Here is a 17,176-nt window from a genome sequence, read left to right on the forward strand (position 1 = left end):
TGCCTTGTTCACTCACATGCCTGCCCCCAAATCTAGCCCAGGGCAGCCCAGAGACAGGTGCCCCCAAACTATTAATAATCCTGGATGGGCGAATACGTGGATGAGTAACGAAGATGATTGATGGCCCCAGAAGTGTGCACAACCAGGCTCCTGGCACACTGTGTGTGTGCACATGCTCAGCTGTGTCCAAGTCTTTGTGACCCCAGGACTGTAGCCCGCCAGGCTCCTCTGTCCATGGGATTTCCCAGGCAAGAATACTGGAGTGGGTTGCCATTTCCCCCTCCAGGGGATCTTCCCAGCCCAGGGATCGAACCCAGGTCTCCTGCATTGCAGGTGGATTCTTTATCAGCTGAGCCACCAGGGAAGCGTCTGGCCCACCAGGGCTTCCCTGGTCTACCATGGCTGACAGTATCGTCCTTCTCCCTCCTTGGCTGTATTTCCCCTTCTGTAAAATACAGAACGGATGAAGCGACCCATGTGACTACTTCCAGCCTTAAAAATCCACAGCACCATGCACTCCTGCTTTCTCTCTCCAATTTGCCTTCCTCCTCGAGAGGAGAAAAAGAATCCACAGCCCAAAGATTTGTTGTCGGTTTTAATAGGAGGGGTGGAGTCCAACAGTTTAGAGGAACGTATAAAAAGACCTTTTCCTTTTTGCTGGAACACGATATGGTTTGTGCATAGCACATACATATTAAAAAAAAAAATAGAAGCATCACATTTTACAAGCACATGACTGAACAAATTCTGCGTTTTCCTACCCGCTAAACCCAGGCTCTGCCCTGGGATGCAGCCTGAGGTACTGATTGATTTATATGAATAGGAAGGAGAACCCACGTGAGGACCCAGCGGTGTGGGTGCTGGACTCTGCCGTTCAGTGGGGCATCCCCACACGGTCTGTGTGAGCTGTCTGCCGGGTGGACCAGATTCGGGAGGCTGTGGGCACAGTCACTCCTGCCTCCTGTCCAGGGCAGAGGACACACCAGTTCTGGGACAAGCACAGATGTCAGTGTTTCCATCTACTCTTCTGGCCCTGACCCTAACTTTCTTACTGTTGGCATTTTTCTGGGAGGTAGCACAATGAATGGTTGGGTTCTTGCTGAAAGGAGAGTGTAGAAATACTAGCTACCCACTTCGCAGGTGCGGGAGGGGTGGGGGGCAGAGAACACCTCCTTGGTGGTGACAGACCCAGAGCCCTTGGGGGAAAGCGTTGGGATAGAAAGAGGTAGGAGCGATCTAGCTTGTGTCCACATGAAAAGGGGCAAAAAGGAAAGGGAGGGCAGAGAGCTCATCCCAGAGGCCAGTGACCGCGTCTGGTTTGTACTAGCAGCCGTGGCCCAGAGTGGGCAAAGGCGATGGAAGTCCAACTCTGGGGGGAAGGAGACTGGCAGCTTACGACCTCGTGCATTTCCTTCCTCCCCTAGGACTCTCTCAGGATGAGGAAGGGTCCGAGATCCAGGACGAGAGAGGGGCGGAGCCAGCCTGGGCTGGAGAGTCCCACCTGCTTCTGGATAGGATGGGAACTAGGAGAGAATTCCGGGCCTGGGGAGAAAGCGATGTGCCTGAAGGAGAGAAGTTTGTCGCCTGGAGCAGAGGACAGGAGAACCTCTCCTCTTTCTTAAGCCCCAGAACAGCCCTGACCACAGGCCTGGGGTGTGCGTTGGAGGTGTGGTGGGATGTGGGGGCGGAGGGGAAGGTACGAAGGAGAAGAATGATGGAGTGTCCATCACAAAGTTGTACGCTGCTTTTCCACTGGGAAGTGGGGATGGAGGGGTCAGGAGGCAGTGAGTGACCTACAGGAACAAGCAGGGCGTTTTCTGGTTTCCTCTGCGGTCCACCCATGGCTGCCCGAGGAGGGGGTAGATTCTTCAGGGGCCTGGCCCCCCTTCTTTGTCCTGAGCTAAGTCGTCCAGCTGAGAAGCCACCTTCAGGGGGTGCACCTTGCTGCTCTCTTCTGCATCGTTTGTTCTTGAAGGGGTAACAAGGCAGTCTCTGGGCTCCTGGAGCCCCGCCTTTGCCTGGAGCTCCTGGAGGTGGTTTGGGATGGAACAGAGGCCATGAACCAGGGTCACAGCTTAGGATCTGGTGGAGGGAGGACCCAAGACATTCTTAGTCCATGCTTGGCGGGAAGGTGGGGTCCACCTCTGTTCCCCTGCTTCTGCCACCTCCCTGCAGCCGTTTGGATGCAATGGGGCTGACAGCTGAGCATTGGCCTCGGTTGGGGATGACCAAGGAGAGAACTCTGCACACCGGTGCAGACCTCCCTCTGTTTCTGCCCCGATCCCATGTCTATGGATGGGGGTTGATTTTCCCCTAAGCTCAGTTGCTCACAGGTCAGAGGGAAAGCCCTGGGAGAATTCCTCTGGATGGGAAGGATGTTAAAGAGTCAGTGATTCAGCCATACATCAGAGGTGATCTTTGAAGTACGGAAACTCTAGTACACCATGGGCCTGGGTACCAGTGAGAACAGACACCCAGCTGCCCACAGGGACGTCGGACAATGCGTTATACTGGAGTGACGGGCATCAAGCCTGCCCGGTCCCGGGCATTTGAGAGCTTCTCATCCTCCCTTCCAGCATCAGAGATGGGAGTGGACATTTGGGGAAACTCCTGGTCAGGATTTGGGCACTTTTATAAGCCTCTAAGGGGCTGCAGGAAAGATCTAACCATCTGAGGCCTCATGACTCTCCTTAGAAGAGCCTTGTCCTGCCAAGAGAGTGCAGCACCTGGGGGAGAAGGGAACCAATATTTTGGGACCTGTGACTTCCTTCTCCTCTTCAGATTGTGGTCCATCCGTCCCCACCCAGAACCCCTACACGCCACTGCATCCTATTGGGAGCTGACCCATCACTCAGGTTGTGAGTGCATCGGTTTCCAACATACCCTGTTAAACAGACCAGTTACTCAGGACAAGACCTCCTGAAGAACAATCTGTTTTGTCCCCTGCCTCCAAGCAGACCTACACTTGAAATATTCCAAACAGTCAAGGTGGACCAATGGTTTCCCCTTCTGCTTGACCAAGACCCCAGCTCCATCCAGTTTCTATTCAAGACCTGGCTGTGTTCTCTCTCATCCTGAGCTCTCATTGTCTGTTGCATCTTTGCTCACTTTGGTGCAGCCTCTTGTCCCTCCCCCAGCACATGTCTGCCCTGATATGTGCCGGGCAGAGGAGGTGACCAGCAGGGTGTCTCTCCCTTGGATCGTCAGCCCCTGACTTCAGCTCATCCCGGCTCTATCTATAGCTGGACACATCTGCAAATAGAGAGGTGTGTCAAAGGTGAGGATATTTGCAGCAGAGGAAGGGCTGGTCTTGCTGGCCGGGGCCTCTGAGAGTCACAGAGGGTGTCAGCTCAGTTTGTAACCCGCCCGTCCACGTCCGCCGAAAATATGTGTGCTCCGACACGGGTCTCTCTGGTTTCAGATTTAGGAACGTCCCAATGGCTCAGGCATCCAAAGGCTTCAGGCGGACAACATTTATAGTCACTTGGGGCACCTCTGCTTTAAATACTCTCAAAGGCCAGGAGGCAAGAAGGCATTGTGGCAGCAAGGAGCCGCTTCAGCTGGGCTGCTCCATTTCACCGGATTATCACTCTTCTCCTACTGGAGGGGGTTAGGGGGGCAAACTCCGGACATCACGATGCCCAATTCCGCTGCATCCAGGCACCGGTGCATGTGTGGGGGAGGTCGGCTGAGAAGGAAGTGAGAGTATCAGATGAGAACTTGGGTGAGTTTCCTGGACGTTACTGGAGAGGAATTAGCATCTGAAGTCTGAAACCTCTCTACTTCCTTCATGACCTATTTTGTGCCCCTCGATGCTCGCCAAAGAGGTTGCCATTATTAGGATCCTTGTCATCTGAGGTTAAAATAAGACCCAGTTCAACGTGGAAAAGTTACGGGCAGGCAGCCTGGCCCCAGCTTGTTCTTGGAGCCGCGCGCAGCACTTCAGTCCTCCGGGCAGAAAGGTTCTCTCTAGGACGCCCCATCCACTCTGCTGCTTCTAGCCAGTTTTCTACCAGTAGCCTCACACACTGCTCCGACCTTCTCCTCCAAAAAAAAGGGGACATTGTCTCCCCCAGCTTCCCCAACAATGTGTCCCAGGGCCCCAGAGCCCTCACACCCAGGATGCCTTGAGTGCCCGCTCAGTCTTTCTGTCTGCAGCTAAATCTTACGCCCTGTCACCCTGTCCTCTCTGCACTTTAGAGGACAGCTGCTTCCTGCCCCCGCCTCCGAGGCAACCCACGCGGTCAGCAGCCTCTGCGAGGGAAGGTGATTGGAAAGAGGCAGAATGGGAGCACGCATCGATCCTGCTGGCTGACAGGTGACATTCTTGCAGGCAGATTCCGGTGATGCCTGGAGGAAGAAACCTGTTCGGAGATGCCCAGATGCCTCGGCTCTGATGATATAGACTGAGATGTCTGTACGTATAGACTGAGATGTATGGATATACATCAGCACACACACTTCGTCCCCTCCTTTTCCAGCGCCCAGGGTCCTCTTCCACGAGTTTCTCTGGACTTTCTCCCCTCAGTTGAGGTCAGAGCATGGGATCAATCCATTGCCATTCTAGGAGCCCGTCTGCAACCCCTCCCTTGGGTGGGTCACACGCCATGGGGTCCGGTGGCTCTGGGTACCGGCTCAGGTCTCCCCCCTCCCAAGCAGAGAAGGAGCTCAACTCAGGAGGCATAGGGGGAAGGGGAACTGTCCACTTGTGCAAAATTCCAACAGAAGACGTTGCTTTCCACCTGTGAGCCTTCCTCCGGGGTCCTCATATCCTAGGGAGGAAGTGCGTGACAGTCATGGTGGGGGACACCTTGCTGCCCCGCTTCACCCTTCCGTATTTGCTCAGCGCGATGTAGGCGCCTCGGTACAGGTCCGACTCGTAGGCATTGTAGTTGTTGGGCAGGAGGGTCTCTCTGAACTTGCACTCTTCTTGGAAGCTGGGCTGTGGAGGAAACGAACAAACGGCAGAGCATCAGTGATGAACGAAGCCCAGCAGGCCTCGGGCTCCTCGCCTCCCTGAATCGGATGACCGCTGGAAGCTCTGAGCTACCCTGGGTAAGCAGAAGCCTGGAGCTGAAAACAGGAGGGCCTTCGGAGCTCTCGTGGGCCCCCCTCACCTTCCCCCTCTTCATTATGAGAAAACTCAGGCCCAGGGATGTGGGTGGACAGCCTGTGTCACATGGAGAACGGGGGTGCTCCGGGCTGCCAGTCGTGGGCACTCAGTCTCCTAAACACCTGGATGATAATTTATTACGTTCAGAGACAGCACCAGGAAGGGACAGAGAAAGCTGTCTTCTCGAGTCTGCTGGGAGAGGATCTAGTGGAGCAGGACTGGGGACTGGGGTTTGATCAATGGCTCCACTTGTGTGGCCTTGGGGCAGCCGTCTCTCCTCCAGACCTGTTTCCCTTCTCTGCACTCCGCGTGCTGGGGGACCATCAAGAGGGGCAGGTGAGTGGAGGTTGAGACGGACAACTTTCTAAGGCCTTCCCAGCACTCCTGCGTCTGGTTATTATGGTAATTCTCTCTGCAGTTGGATCCCTCCTCCCATCTTTCCCAGGTTAAGGCCCAGGTGTGCTGCCCTTAAAAGGCCCATCTTCGGCTTTGATTTTGAGCCCAGAGGTGCCTGGTGTCACCTGTGCGTGCGTGCTCAGTCGTGTCCGACTCTTGGCGACCCCATGGACTGTAGCCCACCAGGCTCCTTTGTCCATGGGATTCCGCAGGCAAGAATACTGGAGTGGGTTGCCATGACCTCCTCCAGGGGATCTTCCTGACCCAGGGATAGAACCCATGTCTCATTATGTCTCCTGCATTGGCAGGTGGGTTCTTTACCACTGAGCCACCGGGGAAGCCCTGGTGCCCTCTAGGAATCCACCATTCTCCAGAGAAAGGCAGGAATGAGATGGTGATGGGCAGAGACTTTATGGGGAACAGAGCCTGGTTCCCTCTGTGACCCATGGTGCCGTGGAGTCTGGGGCTGGTGATGAAGGGTCCCTGCTGGATCGAGTTGTGTGAGGACCAACTTGTTCAGAAACTGAGGGCCAGGCTTCCTGCCACACATCGACAAGTTCAGCCCCAATAAATCACCCAAGTCCTCCTTTATTCCTAGAAGAGGGGGCCCTCCATTCAAACCCACCCAGGTCACTGCCCTCGGCTGGGGGGATTTCTGGGCTTCAGGTGGAGGTCGCTCCCTTGGGGGGCCAGAAAGCCTGGGGTCTGGTCTTTAGAGAAATGCAGAATGAAACAGAGACAAAGCTGAGCATAATACCTGACTCCTTCCTGCCGGCTGAGGCCATCGGCTATAAAAAACCCACTCAATGGCTGAGCGGCTGTGCCAGGGGTGTCGTCTGACCTTCTCAAGAGGAATCGTACTACGAGCGCCTGGCCTTACCCTGCCGGTGTGGGGTGGACGAGAGCCTCTTTCTCTGATGAACAAGGGTGATGAGCTGGCTCCTCAGGGCTCCGAGTGAACCAGTCTGACAGCACTGAAAACAATGCACCATCCCAGGGGACTCCTAAACACAGTTCCCTGAGACAAAGACTGCGTCCTTTTGAGCAGGTGACACTGGATGAATGATGCTATAATAGGGGCTCATGGATGCCCACAAAGGGGTAGCTCTTGAATGCAGCGAGAGCCAGTGAGAGGCAATGGGCACTGTCTAGGTAATACGTTGGGTACCACTCACCCATCCCTCTGCCACCCCTCGTTGAATGAAGGTCTCCTGTCTTTCCCTCACACACCCCTGGGCTACTGTTGATAAGGCACCTCCCTGTGATGTTCATTTCCTGGACACGACCCTGCAAAGTCTGCACCAGCTGTGTCAACTGGCTTCTGAATATCACACCAGGGAGTTCTGTTTTTTACAAGTTTTTATCTTTCTTGCCATGGGTGCTCAAAAATATTTGCAGAATGAAGAAAGGAATGTCCCAAAGCAGGAAAAAGAAACTAATCAAAGTAGGCGAAGCATATGTGACGACTCACCTCTTATTTAGCTATGTGAACTTGACAAGTGATTTCACCTCCTAAACCTCAGCTTCCTCATCTGTAAAATGGGAGCAGTGAGGACAATTCTGTCACAGAATTGGAGGGAGCATTCACTGAAATAATGCATGGTATAAAGTGAAAAATAATTGCTATTGCCATAATGATTCCCCTCCAACTGATTCATAGATTGGTTGAAAGTAAAAGCACTGAAGGCTTTGTCTTACCTGGGATCATCATTCCTGTAAAACTTGCTGTGGGGGCTTACCTGGTGGTCTAGTGGTTACGAATCTACCTGCTAATGCAGGGGACATAGGTTTTCCAGACATCCCTGGTCTGGAAAGAGTCCATGCACCTTGGAGCATCTGAGCCCGTGAGCCACAACTATTGAGCCTGTGTTCTAGAGTCTGGGAGTGGCAACAGCTGAAGCCTGCACACCCTAGAGCCCGTGCTCCGAAACAAGAGAAGTCACCACAGTGAGAAGCCCGCGAACCACAACGGAGAGCAGACCCCGCTCTCCACATCTAGAGAAATGTCCCCACAGCAACCAAGACCCAGAGCGGCCAAAAATAAACAAAGTTTAAAAAAAGCTGCAGTGGGTTGTAGGACAAGTTAGCTTCTAAGCCCTGCATTTATTGCCTGAGTGGTGGTAGGGGGTGAGCCTGGGGGAGCGGGGCACAGAGCTGACCGGGCTCTGGCCCCACACTCCTGGGGCCTCTCGGGACACAGGGGGTCGGGGGAACCACAGGACCTAAGGCTGTCCATGGGTAAAGCTCCAGGGAAAAGTGAATTTGGGATCAATGCTCAAAGTTGAGCAGAAATAATGCTGCATAAATTAACAGTCTGGTGCAGCTCAACAAACAGAATACGATCCAGAAGTAAATCCAAACATGAACATAAAATGCATATAAAATAAAAGTGGCAATTCCAATCACCGGAGAAAACATGGTGTTGGAAGAACTGGATACTATCTTATATGATAATAATAATGGAATAATAATAAAATTTGATGTATGATTTTATTCCTAACTCTAAAATAAATTCCAAAGGAACAAATACTTAAACGCTAAAAAGAGAAACTTAAGGAGAGTTCCCTGGTCGCCTAGTGGTGCTTTCACTGCCAAGGCCCAGGTTCAATCCCCAGTCTGGAAACTGAGATACCACAAGCCATGCAGGTGGGACCAAAGACAAGAAAAAAAGAGAGAAGAGAATCTTTAAAAAAAGTCAGAAAGCTCTTTCTAAGCAGGACACAAAAACTAGAGGCCATTATTGAAACCCAAGAGGAATAAATTAGACTTCTGCCTGGAAAAAAAAAATCAACTTAAAGAAAATAAGAATGTAAATAGCAAACTGAATAAAAAAACATTTACAATGCATTATACTATATAATATAGTTTGCAATAGATTAAATTTTGCTATTATACTCAGAACCATGAACTGACTAAAATGGATGTTTTTAGACAGTTTACAGAAAAGGAAATACAAGTAGCATTTAAACATAAGAAAATACGCCTAACTCAGTCGTGTCCGACTCTTTGTGACCCCGTGGACTGTAGCCCGCCAGACTCCTCTGTACATGGAAATCTCCAGGCCAGAATACTGGAGTGGGTAGCCATTCCCTTCTCCAGGGGATCTTCCCAGCCTGGGAACCTGGGTCTCCTGCATTGCAGGCGGATTCTTTACCATCTGAGCCACCAGGGAAGCCCTAAAGGAAAGATAAACCACAACTGTGTGATCACATTTTTAATTGCCGGATTGCAAAGAGAACTGTGTTGGATAAGAGGCATTCACTGGTGAGGGCATGGGGACTAGGAGTTCTCGTTGGATGTGCTGGTGTGTGTATTGTTGTAACTTCTGTCAAGAGAAAATTTACAATATGTATTAGAATAAAATAATAACTACAGTTTCGATTAGTGCTTCCACTTCTAGGAATTTATCTTACAGGCTCACTCCCATGCGTGTATAAAAGTCACGCACTGCAGCAGCATCTATAACAGTGAGAGACCGGAAACAGCCTCAGCGTCTATCAGGCGGGCGGCGCTCCGCTCAGTGATGGGACAGCCACACACAGAATGCTCTCAGTCATAAAAAACCAGAACCCCTCTGTGCACTGTTTGGAGATGGCCCCTAAGGCATAGGGTTCAGTGAGATTCAAACACTGAGTAGTTTGCTCCTGTTTGTGTGATTTTAAAATATGATGCCAACATAAGCACACACATAGGGATGCTGGCTCTTCCTAGGATGGTTGGCACACGAGGGCTAGGGACAGTGCTGCCCTGGGGACAGTCTGGGTCTTTGAGACAACACTGAAAGGGAGGAACTTCCCTGGTGGTCCAGTGGTTAGGACTCTTGAGCTCCCAATGCAGCGGGCTTGGGTTCGATCCCTGGTCAGGGAACTAAGATCCCATATACTGCATGGCATGGCCAACACCCCCCGCCCCCCCCCCCAAAAAAAAAAACCCACAAAAAACAGTGAGAGTGAGACTTCATTTCCATGGTGTATTCTTCTGCACCTCCCCAACCCTTAAACCATGTTCATGTATTGATATTACCTTGTCATGTTAGTGGATTAGTAAAAATGGGGAGGGAATTGAGGATGGAAGATGGCCCAGAAAATGGACTGAGAGAAGCTTTGTATCAGAGACTGGTCTGTGCTCTCCCTCTAGTCCTGTCCAGCCCCCTGTCCACCCACCAATTGGTTTTAACTTTTTATGACCCTGGAGAGCACCCCGCCCGCCAGTTTCCAGAAGAATTCATTTCTGATCTAAACGGTGGTCAAGGGAGAGGTTTCACGTGAGGTTTGCAAACTCTGATTCCCTTGTGGCTCAGATGGTAAAGCCTTTACCTGCAATGAGGGAGACCTGGGTTTGATCCCTGTGTCGGGAAGATCCCCTGGAGAAGGAAATGGCAACCTGCTCCAGTACCCTTGCCTAGAAAATTCCATGGATGGAGGAGCCTGGTGGGCTGCAGTCCATGGGGTCGCAAAGAGATGGACACGACTGAGCGACTTCACTTTCTTTGCAAACTCTAGAGAGGAAATCAGATCTTGGGCAGAGGTCTCCAGGGACAGGACAGGAAGAGAGAGGAATTGAGCCAGATTGGAGCCAGAAATTCGGAGCATTTGCCCTGATCCAATAGAAGAATCTAGCTTTTGCTAAGGTCTAGATCTTCTAAAACATATTTGTTTAAATGTGCACGATGGTGGTGTTATACATGGTGCTTTGGTCTCTGCTCATCAGGTTTTGATATTCAACTTCCACCCCCAGCTTTTCAGAAAGTTTCCAACCTCTGTTTCTTTCCTCCAGCCCACTTCACGTCCCTAGCCTTCCCCACGTTGTGTGAGTTGCTCAGTTGTGTCATAGTCTTTCCAGTCCCACGGACTGCAGCCCTCCAGGCTCCTCTGTCCATGGGATTCTCCAAGCAAGAATACTGGAGTGGGTTGCCATTCCCTTCTCCAGGGGAGCTTCCTGACCCAGGGATCGAATCCGGGTGACCCACAATGCAGGCAGATTCTTTACTCTCTGAAGCCCTCCCCAGAATTCTGTGCGAATCCAAAGTGAGAAGAGACATGGATGAAGTTGCTTTGAAAGCCTCTCTGCCTCTCCCTGGCCCCTTCCTCTCTGAGCCCCTCTGCGGCTGGGGGCAGGAGGCCAAGACCATGGCCCTGAACTCTTCCCTCCAGCTGATGCTCCACAGCCCCACGGATGCTCAGGCTGGCATCGGGACCAGCCCCTCGCTTCATCTCATCATTCGTGTCCCTGAGCCGAGTCTCATGGCTCAGGAATGTTGGCTCCTCAGCTCTGGTGAGAAAAGCCAAGCAAACGCCGTGTTAAGAAAAGCAGCTACCGTATATTATTACTTGAACAAATGAAAATAATTCCCCCGGATCACATTGCCGGGGCCTGCCAGGCCCCAAGCTCCAGCATGACAATGTCTTAAATTCCACGTAGGTCTAATCGGACTTCTGAGGACCCGAGCTCTAAAGCGTTTAGCTCTGGCAGTGGAGAGGGGGCATTTTGCATGGGTGGGTGGGACATACAGGGGTCTTGGCATGAGTTACTGCTGGTGGAAATGCCCCTCAGAGTCTGAGGTGGACCAGACAGCCATCCCAGACTCTGGTCTTTGTTCACTAGGTCACCGGACTGATGGAAGTTTCTCCTTGTCTTTAAAGTTCTTTCTTCTAGGGCTGCCTAGGCCGTTTCCCCCCTTTACTCTTGGTCGTCTATGGGCATGGGAGTTGGGGAGGGGGTTGCATGGATAAGGAGTGGGGAGGTAAGAAGAAACCCAGAGAACTCTTTGTCCCAAGACCCTCTCCTCCTGGAGCCCAACTGCTGCTTTCTCAGTCCCTAGCTGAAATGGAGAAACAGCACCTCCTGGCTCTGAAGACGCCTGTCCTTTCTAATCCCCGTTCCTAACACACAATTGCATCGGCAACTTGGAAGCGTTTGAAGATGCCTCCACCGGGCCTGTCGTGCTTCTCACTCCTCGTTCCTGCATCGCCCTGGGTAGCAGGCAGGCTGCAGACAAAGCCATTTGGGAGACCGTCTGCAGGGCTCCTCAGGCCCCTGGCTGCAGTGCAAGCCGCCCCCAGCTCTGGGGTCCCATCTCTGACCCTTCCACATATTGTCAGCACCAGTGACCCTTTGCCCCATCCGCTCAGACTCCATCTCCCGCTAGGGGAGAGAAGCAGTTAAGAGCAAGAGAAAGACCTGATCCTCCCCTCCCTGCAGGTTAACGCCCCAGGTAATAACCAAAGGCCTCTGTGGATGAAATAAATGCTGTGTTTCCCTTTTGTCATGATGCCATTGATGAAAAGGATGGAGACACAGTTATTCTGAATAAAACCAAAATCACTGAGAAGCATAACTGAATCCCTAGTAGATTTTCATCACTATGTACTTTTCTCAGCTAAAGGATTATAACAGTACCACTGTTACGTGGAGATCTTTGATTTTTTTCTTTTTTAATTTTAAAAAGATCAAGGAGATTGGAACTCACTGATTCCTGCCTCCGTCCCCATCAGAGGGAGCAGAGGTCTGCGCTCAGAGATGGTTAGAGACTTTGCCAGAAGTAAGATAGTGGCTGGAGGATAGGAGCTGAAACCTGGGTGTCAGTCTGCACAGCTGGTGCGTTTCTGCTGCAGGCCTAGGGCATCACCTGTGGAGGCAGGTCTGCACACAAGCCTGATCCACCTGAGACCTCAGAGACCCAGGGTCCCATCTTCAAAACGGAGATGAAAATCAGACACGCCTCCCAGCTGTGCTGAGGGGTGCTGTCCAGAGAGCATCCCCAGGGCACCTGGCAAATAGTAGGTGCTCAATACGGGTGAGCTGTTTATATTGTCTAAACACTGCCACAGGCTCTGCACCCTTCCTTCCAAGGGATGAGACCCGTGGGAGTCCACTCTTTAGGTGGGTTTTCTTGGCGCTTATTTTCCTACCTTGGATTTCCCTGTAAAGAATCTGCCTGCAATGCAGGAGATGTGAGTTCAGTCCCCGGGTTGGGAAGATCCCCTGGAGAAGGGAATGGTAATCCATCCCAGTATTCTTGCCTGGAGAATCCCATGGACAGAGGAGCCTGGTGGGCTACAGTCCATGGGGTTGTAAAAGAGTCTGAGACGACCTAGCGAATAACACTGTTACTCATTTTCCTACCTTGCCCCCTGCCCCTCCGTCTCTCCCCCAGCAGGGCTCCCCACCCCGACAAGAAACCCCACTCAGGGACCACAGTAGCAGCTGAGCGTGCAGGGAAGGGAGACAGTTCCAGGGGCTTAAAGGGAAATAGTGTGAATGAAATCACCATCCATCAGGAGTCTTCCTGGCTCCGGAATCAGCTGGCAATTGTTCTTTCAGACTGTGATAACGGTCCCTGGGGGGCACTGCAGGGTAAGGGGAGGGGGTTTAGGAGCATCTGGTGGGTCTGGGACTCCAGGGAGGACATCTCCCCTCCAAGAAGGTGCCCTTGGGCAGACGCCCCTGGGAGGTATATGAGGGGAGGAGGTGGAGGTGTACATGGTGGGCAGGGCTCTTCCCAGGGAAGCCCCCCTTTTTCCTGGACTTTGTCTCTACAGTGAGTCCTGTGGACCTCCTTTGAAGTCATCTGCCCAGGAGTGAGGGGTCAGCCTATGCTTCAGAGTCTCCCCCTCCTCGTGGTCCCAGAATGCTCTGTCCACTCTCAGCGCTCCTGCTGGTCCCAGTCTCCCTGGCTTCTCCTACGGAGACCCCAGGTTTCAAGTGGGAAGTGGTCACAGTGACCCTCTGTTTGCACCCTTCCCCCACCTCACAGTTAAATTTTTTTCAGGATAAGGAGAAAGAAATACTAAATAGCTTGTTAATGATGGTGGCAGAGATAAGGGTTGATGTAATCTGTGCTTCCTTCCAAAAGATTCACTTTGCGGAGAAGCTCAGAGCCAACTGCCCCCATTCCTGGCTCTGCAACCAGTGGGATCCAGGCAACACTCACGTGGCTGGGAAGGGGCTATTGGGGACCATCCTCTGTACCAGGCGGGGCACTGGCTCCATCAAAGCCCTGCTGGCCCCAGGGACCACCCCCCTCTCCATCACACTTGCAGAGAGCGGTGAAAAGGACATCTGAGGATCCCCGTTGCAGACCAGTTTCATCTCCCTGCAGCCTTCAGCACTGGTGTGACCCTCGGCCAGCGAGAATTCCCTGCCCTGCAAAGCCCATGTAGCCTGGTGGTCCCTAAGCCTGCTTGCACCTCAGAAATACCTGGGAAACTTGAATAAAAACAAACATATGCAGCCCAATCCAGCCCTAATGACTGAGCATCTCTGAGGAGGGACCCAAGAAACCTGGCCTGTGACAAGTTCCCAAGGTGGCGTGGATGCAGAGATTCCTTCCAGGAGACTCATCTCTAGAAGGAGAGAGGTGGAGCCTGTGGCAGTGCTGAGACACCATAAATGATTCCCCTGTACTGAGCACCTACTGTTGGTCAGGAGCCCTGGGGATGCTCTCTAGGCACTCTTCCCCAGCAGCCCCGAGAGGTGCATCTGATCTTCATCCTCACTTTGCAGGTGGGACCCTGGGTCTGTGTGCAGACCTGCCTCTGTGCTCTGCAGGTGATGGCTGTAGGCCCTCAGCAGAAGCGCCTCTCATGGTACAGACTAGGACGCAGTTCCAACTCCAGCCTACCTGCCTCCAGCCACTTGTCCTCAGAGGCTCACGGATTCTGACGCACGCCTGGTCTCCACACAAACCAACACAGACAGAGAGGTGTTAGTGCTGCAGATCACAGGCCGAGGCCACCTGGGCTCCCACTTCGGGCATTTCACAGCCCTGGTCTGTTGGGACAGCCTCCCTGGACGCCGGCCCCGGGTCTCAGAGCCTCCGCATTCACTTCCTGCTCCCGTCTGTCCCCACGCAGGGGTAGAACGGCCCTCCACGCCCTCCCCAGAAATAGTCACTCTGCTATTCCTCGACCATGGCTCACAGGTCTTCCTTTTTAGCCTTCTTATTTCGGTCGCGAGAACTCCCAGTGTCTCTGCCTTCACAGGAATGCTTTCCCCGTCCACATTTTGGAATATGGCAAAATTATGGGCTGGGAGACCCAGGAAGGAAGGGGTCAGAGAGAGCAGAGAAGTGGGGAAACGTGGAAGTTGGGGAGGTTAACCCAAGTGCTAGCATTGTCCCCACCAGTGGTGACGGGTGATGGGAGAAGGCAGAGGTGGGGGCTGGTGCCAGCCAAGGGGGTACAGTGCGGGGCATGGTTCTCTAGTGGCTGGGATCAGAGGTTGGTGGGCTTAAAATCTTAAAGTGAGATGTCCACGCACTGATAAAGGTGAGAAAAAGAGCTTCATCTCTTCCCGAGCTGTGCTTGTGGCTGGTGGGTGGCTCATGGGAGCAGCGTGTCTAGGCTGACACACAGGCCTGCTTCTCTGGGCCTCTCCAGCTCACGGCCTGACCATAAGCTTGGACAACAGCTTTATGCAGAACTCCGGCTTCCCTTGGACCCTATGGCCCTCTGAGCTACGGTTCCCTTCTTGCTACAAGGCTCTGATGGGTGGGATCAAGAAAAACACGATCCAGCACAGAGTGGCAAGCACCTCACTCGCACCGGCTCCTCCCACAGCCCCCCTCCTCATTCTAGATAAATATGCACATCTCTGCTCAAGAGTTTGCATTACTTTCCTCAATGCACGGGCTTCCTGGGTGGCTCAGTGGTAAAGAGTCCACCTGCCAACGCAGGAGGTACGGGTTCGATCCCTGAGTAGGGAAGATCCCCTGGAGGGGGAAACGGCAACCCACTTCAGCCTGGAGAATCCCATGGACAGAGGAGCCTGGCAGGAGACTGAGCTACTGAGCATGCAGGCAGGCCTCATGTGCGGCCTGAAAGCTTCCCTTGGCCTGATGGACTCACCGTGGCGTATAATTTTCCTTTACTGTTCATGGCGACGAAGAGGGCGCTCTTCACCCCAAAGAGGCTCACCACGCCTCGCTCCACCGTGGAAATCTCCAGCAGGCCTGCCAAAGAGACAGGGGCTGTGTTACCCCAGGATTGTGCAAAGCAGTGTGGGATGTCAACCTAAAGGTGACCCCCCCCCAAGTGCATCTAGGCCCACCCTCCTGCTTCTAGAAAGTCAGGCCTTCTGTCGCCTCCACCCTGATCTCACTTTAGGAGCTGAGTTGCCAGTCTGGTCCATTCTACTGAACAGTTAACAATCGAGTTTTGCAAGGGGGAAGTTCTGACATCGGAGTTAGAGATTCCAGTGGCCACCTGGGCATCAACCTAAGGGTAGCTTCGAATCTGGGCCTAATCACATGAGGTCCTTGACATGGATAAAAAAAATGAATTCTGATTAGCTTTGTTTAAAATGTCTCCTCGCATTTCAACACATCTCAGCCCATCTAATCTTGCAAACACCGCAGCCACACAGACCCTGTCGGCTGCCCTGGGTCCTCCAGCCCCATCCCCTCCTGGGGAGAGCCCATCTAGACAGCAACCCACCAACTTGTAGGGCGGGCGTGGGGGGTGGGGGCAAGCTGAACTAGAAAGAAGGATAAGCTGCAGCTGGAAAATCTGCAAACGACTTGCCTTTCCTCTCAAAGAGGGAAGTAAAATAAAAAGCAGCTCATATCTAATCTGGTCTAAGCATCCTTGCCAGTTCTCTCCACCCTCATTTTGTGGCTCCCCCTGGCTGGGGGTTCCCGGTAGTCCTATGAGGCCACAGTGGTGCCTGAAATACTGAAGGAATTAATGCCTCAGGGGCATGCTGATGGCAGAGGATGCTCAGACCTCAGCCTATGCATCCTGCAGGAGCAAAGCGAGTTGGGGGAGGTGGCTAAGCTAGTGGCCACCCAAGTGTAGAATCCCCCCCACTTTATCACAGGACCCCAGGCACCAGAGACCTGCTGGAGTCCCAGCCCCCCGCTTCCCCAACCGGCTGCGGCTGGCACTCACTGTAGGGGTTCTCCTCGTGGGTCCCGCTGATCCGGCCGTCGGGGGGCACCTGAAGGTGGAAGCCGATGCCCACGTTGCAGTACAGCCTCCGCTGCCGCTTGATCCCCACCAAGTAGCCACTCTCCCAGTTCACGCCAGCGATCTCTCCGGCCAGCCCGGCTCGAGACCTGGACAGCAGGGTGCCCCAGCCCCTCGAGGCCAGCAGTGTGCCGTTGGCTCTCGTGCCCGCAGGAGAGGGCACCACCATGCCCACTAGGACGCCGAGGAAGACGAGAGCCCGCAGCGTGCCCTGCGGACGTCCTGCTCCCCGGGACATAGTGATGAGCGGCGTCTGTCCCCGGGCCATCCACCTTGCCTCTCAGGCACGTGGTCAGAATTAATGGCCCTAAAAATACCGCCCTTCTTGTTTTTCTCCCCTCGGCATGGCGGCAGGGGCTTATTTTTGGAAGGCAGTTGAAGGCTGCTGACATGAAACCAAAGCCGGCTTTGGGCACTTGGGTCTGGAGCAGAGGGACCCAGGCTGAGCCGCGGCCGGTAGGGACCATGGCTTGGGGACGCTGCCTGGCTGGCCCGCTCGCTCCGACCCGAGTTGATTATATCGGATTGGACCTGTCTTTATAGTTCAGCCACCCGGCCCTCCCTGCCACCTATCATCACCCTGACGTCAAGTGGGCCACCTCACTTATCCAGGGCTGTAACATTAACCTGCTCCAGGGCCTGGCTGCCTCCCCAGACCCCCGGCACCCCCCCGCCCAACACACCCCACAGATTCTGGGAG

General features: G+C 53.3%; 1 protein-coding gene across 1 annotated transcript; it reads right to left on the minus strand.

The window, feature by feature from the left end:
• Positions 1-578: 578 nt before the first annotated feature.
• On the minus strand, positions 579-16,973 carry FGF6 (fibroblast growth factor 6). Its single transcript, XM_027541063.1, has 3 exons — positions 16,399-16,973; positions 15,358-15,461; positions 579-4,942 (listed from the first exon to the last, which is right to left on the minus strand). The coding sequence occupies exons 1-3, from the start codon at positions 16,742-16,744 to the stop codon at positions 4,766-4,768; spliced, it is 627 nt and encodes a 208-aa protein (XP_027396864.1). The 5' UTR covers positions 16,745-16,973; the 3' UTR covers positions 579-4,765.
• Positions 16,974-17,176: the final 203 nt, after the last annotated feature.

The sequence above is a fragment of the Bos indicus x Bos taurus genome, chromosome 5 (genome assembly GCF_003369695.1).
Source record: "Bos indicus x Bos taurus breed Angus x Brahman F1 hybrid chromosome 5, Bos_hybrid_MaternalHap_v2.0, whole genome shotgun sequence".
Classification (NCBI taxonomy): domain Eukaryota; kingdom Metazoa; phylum Chordata; class Mammalia; order Artiodactyla; family Bovidae; genus Bos; species Bos indicus x Bos taurus.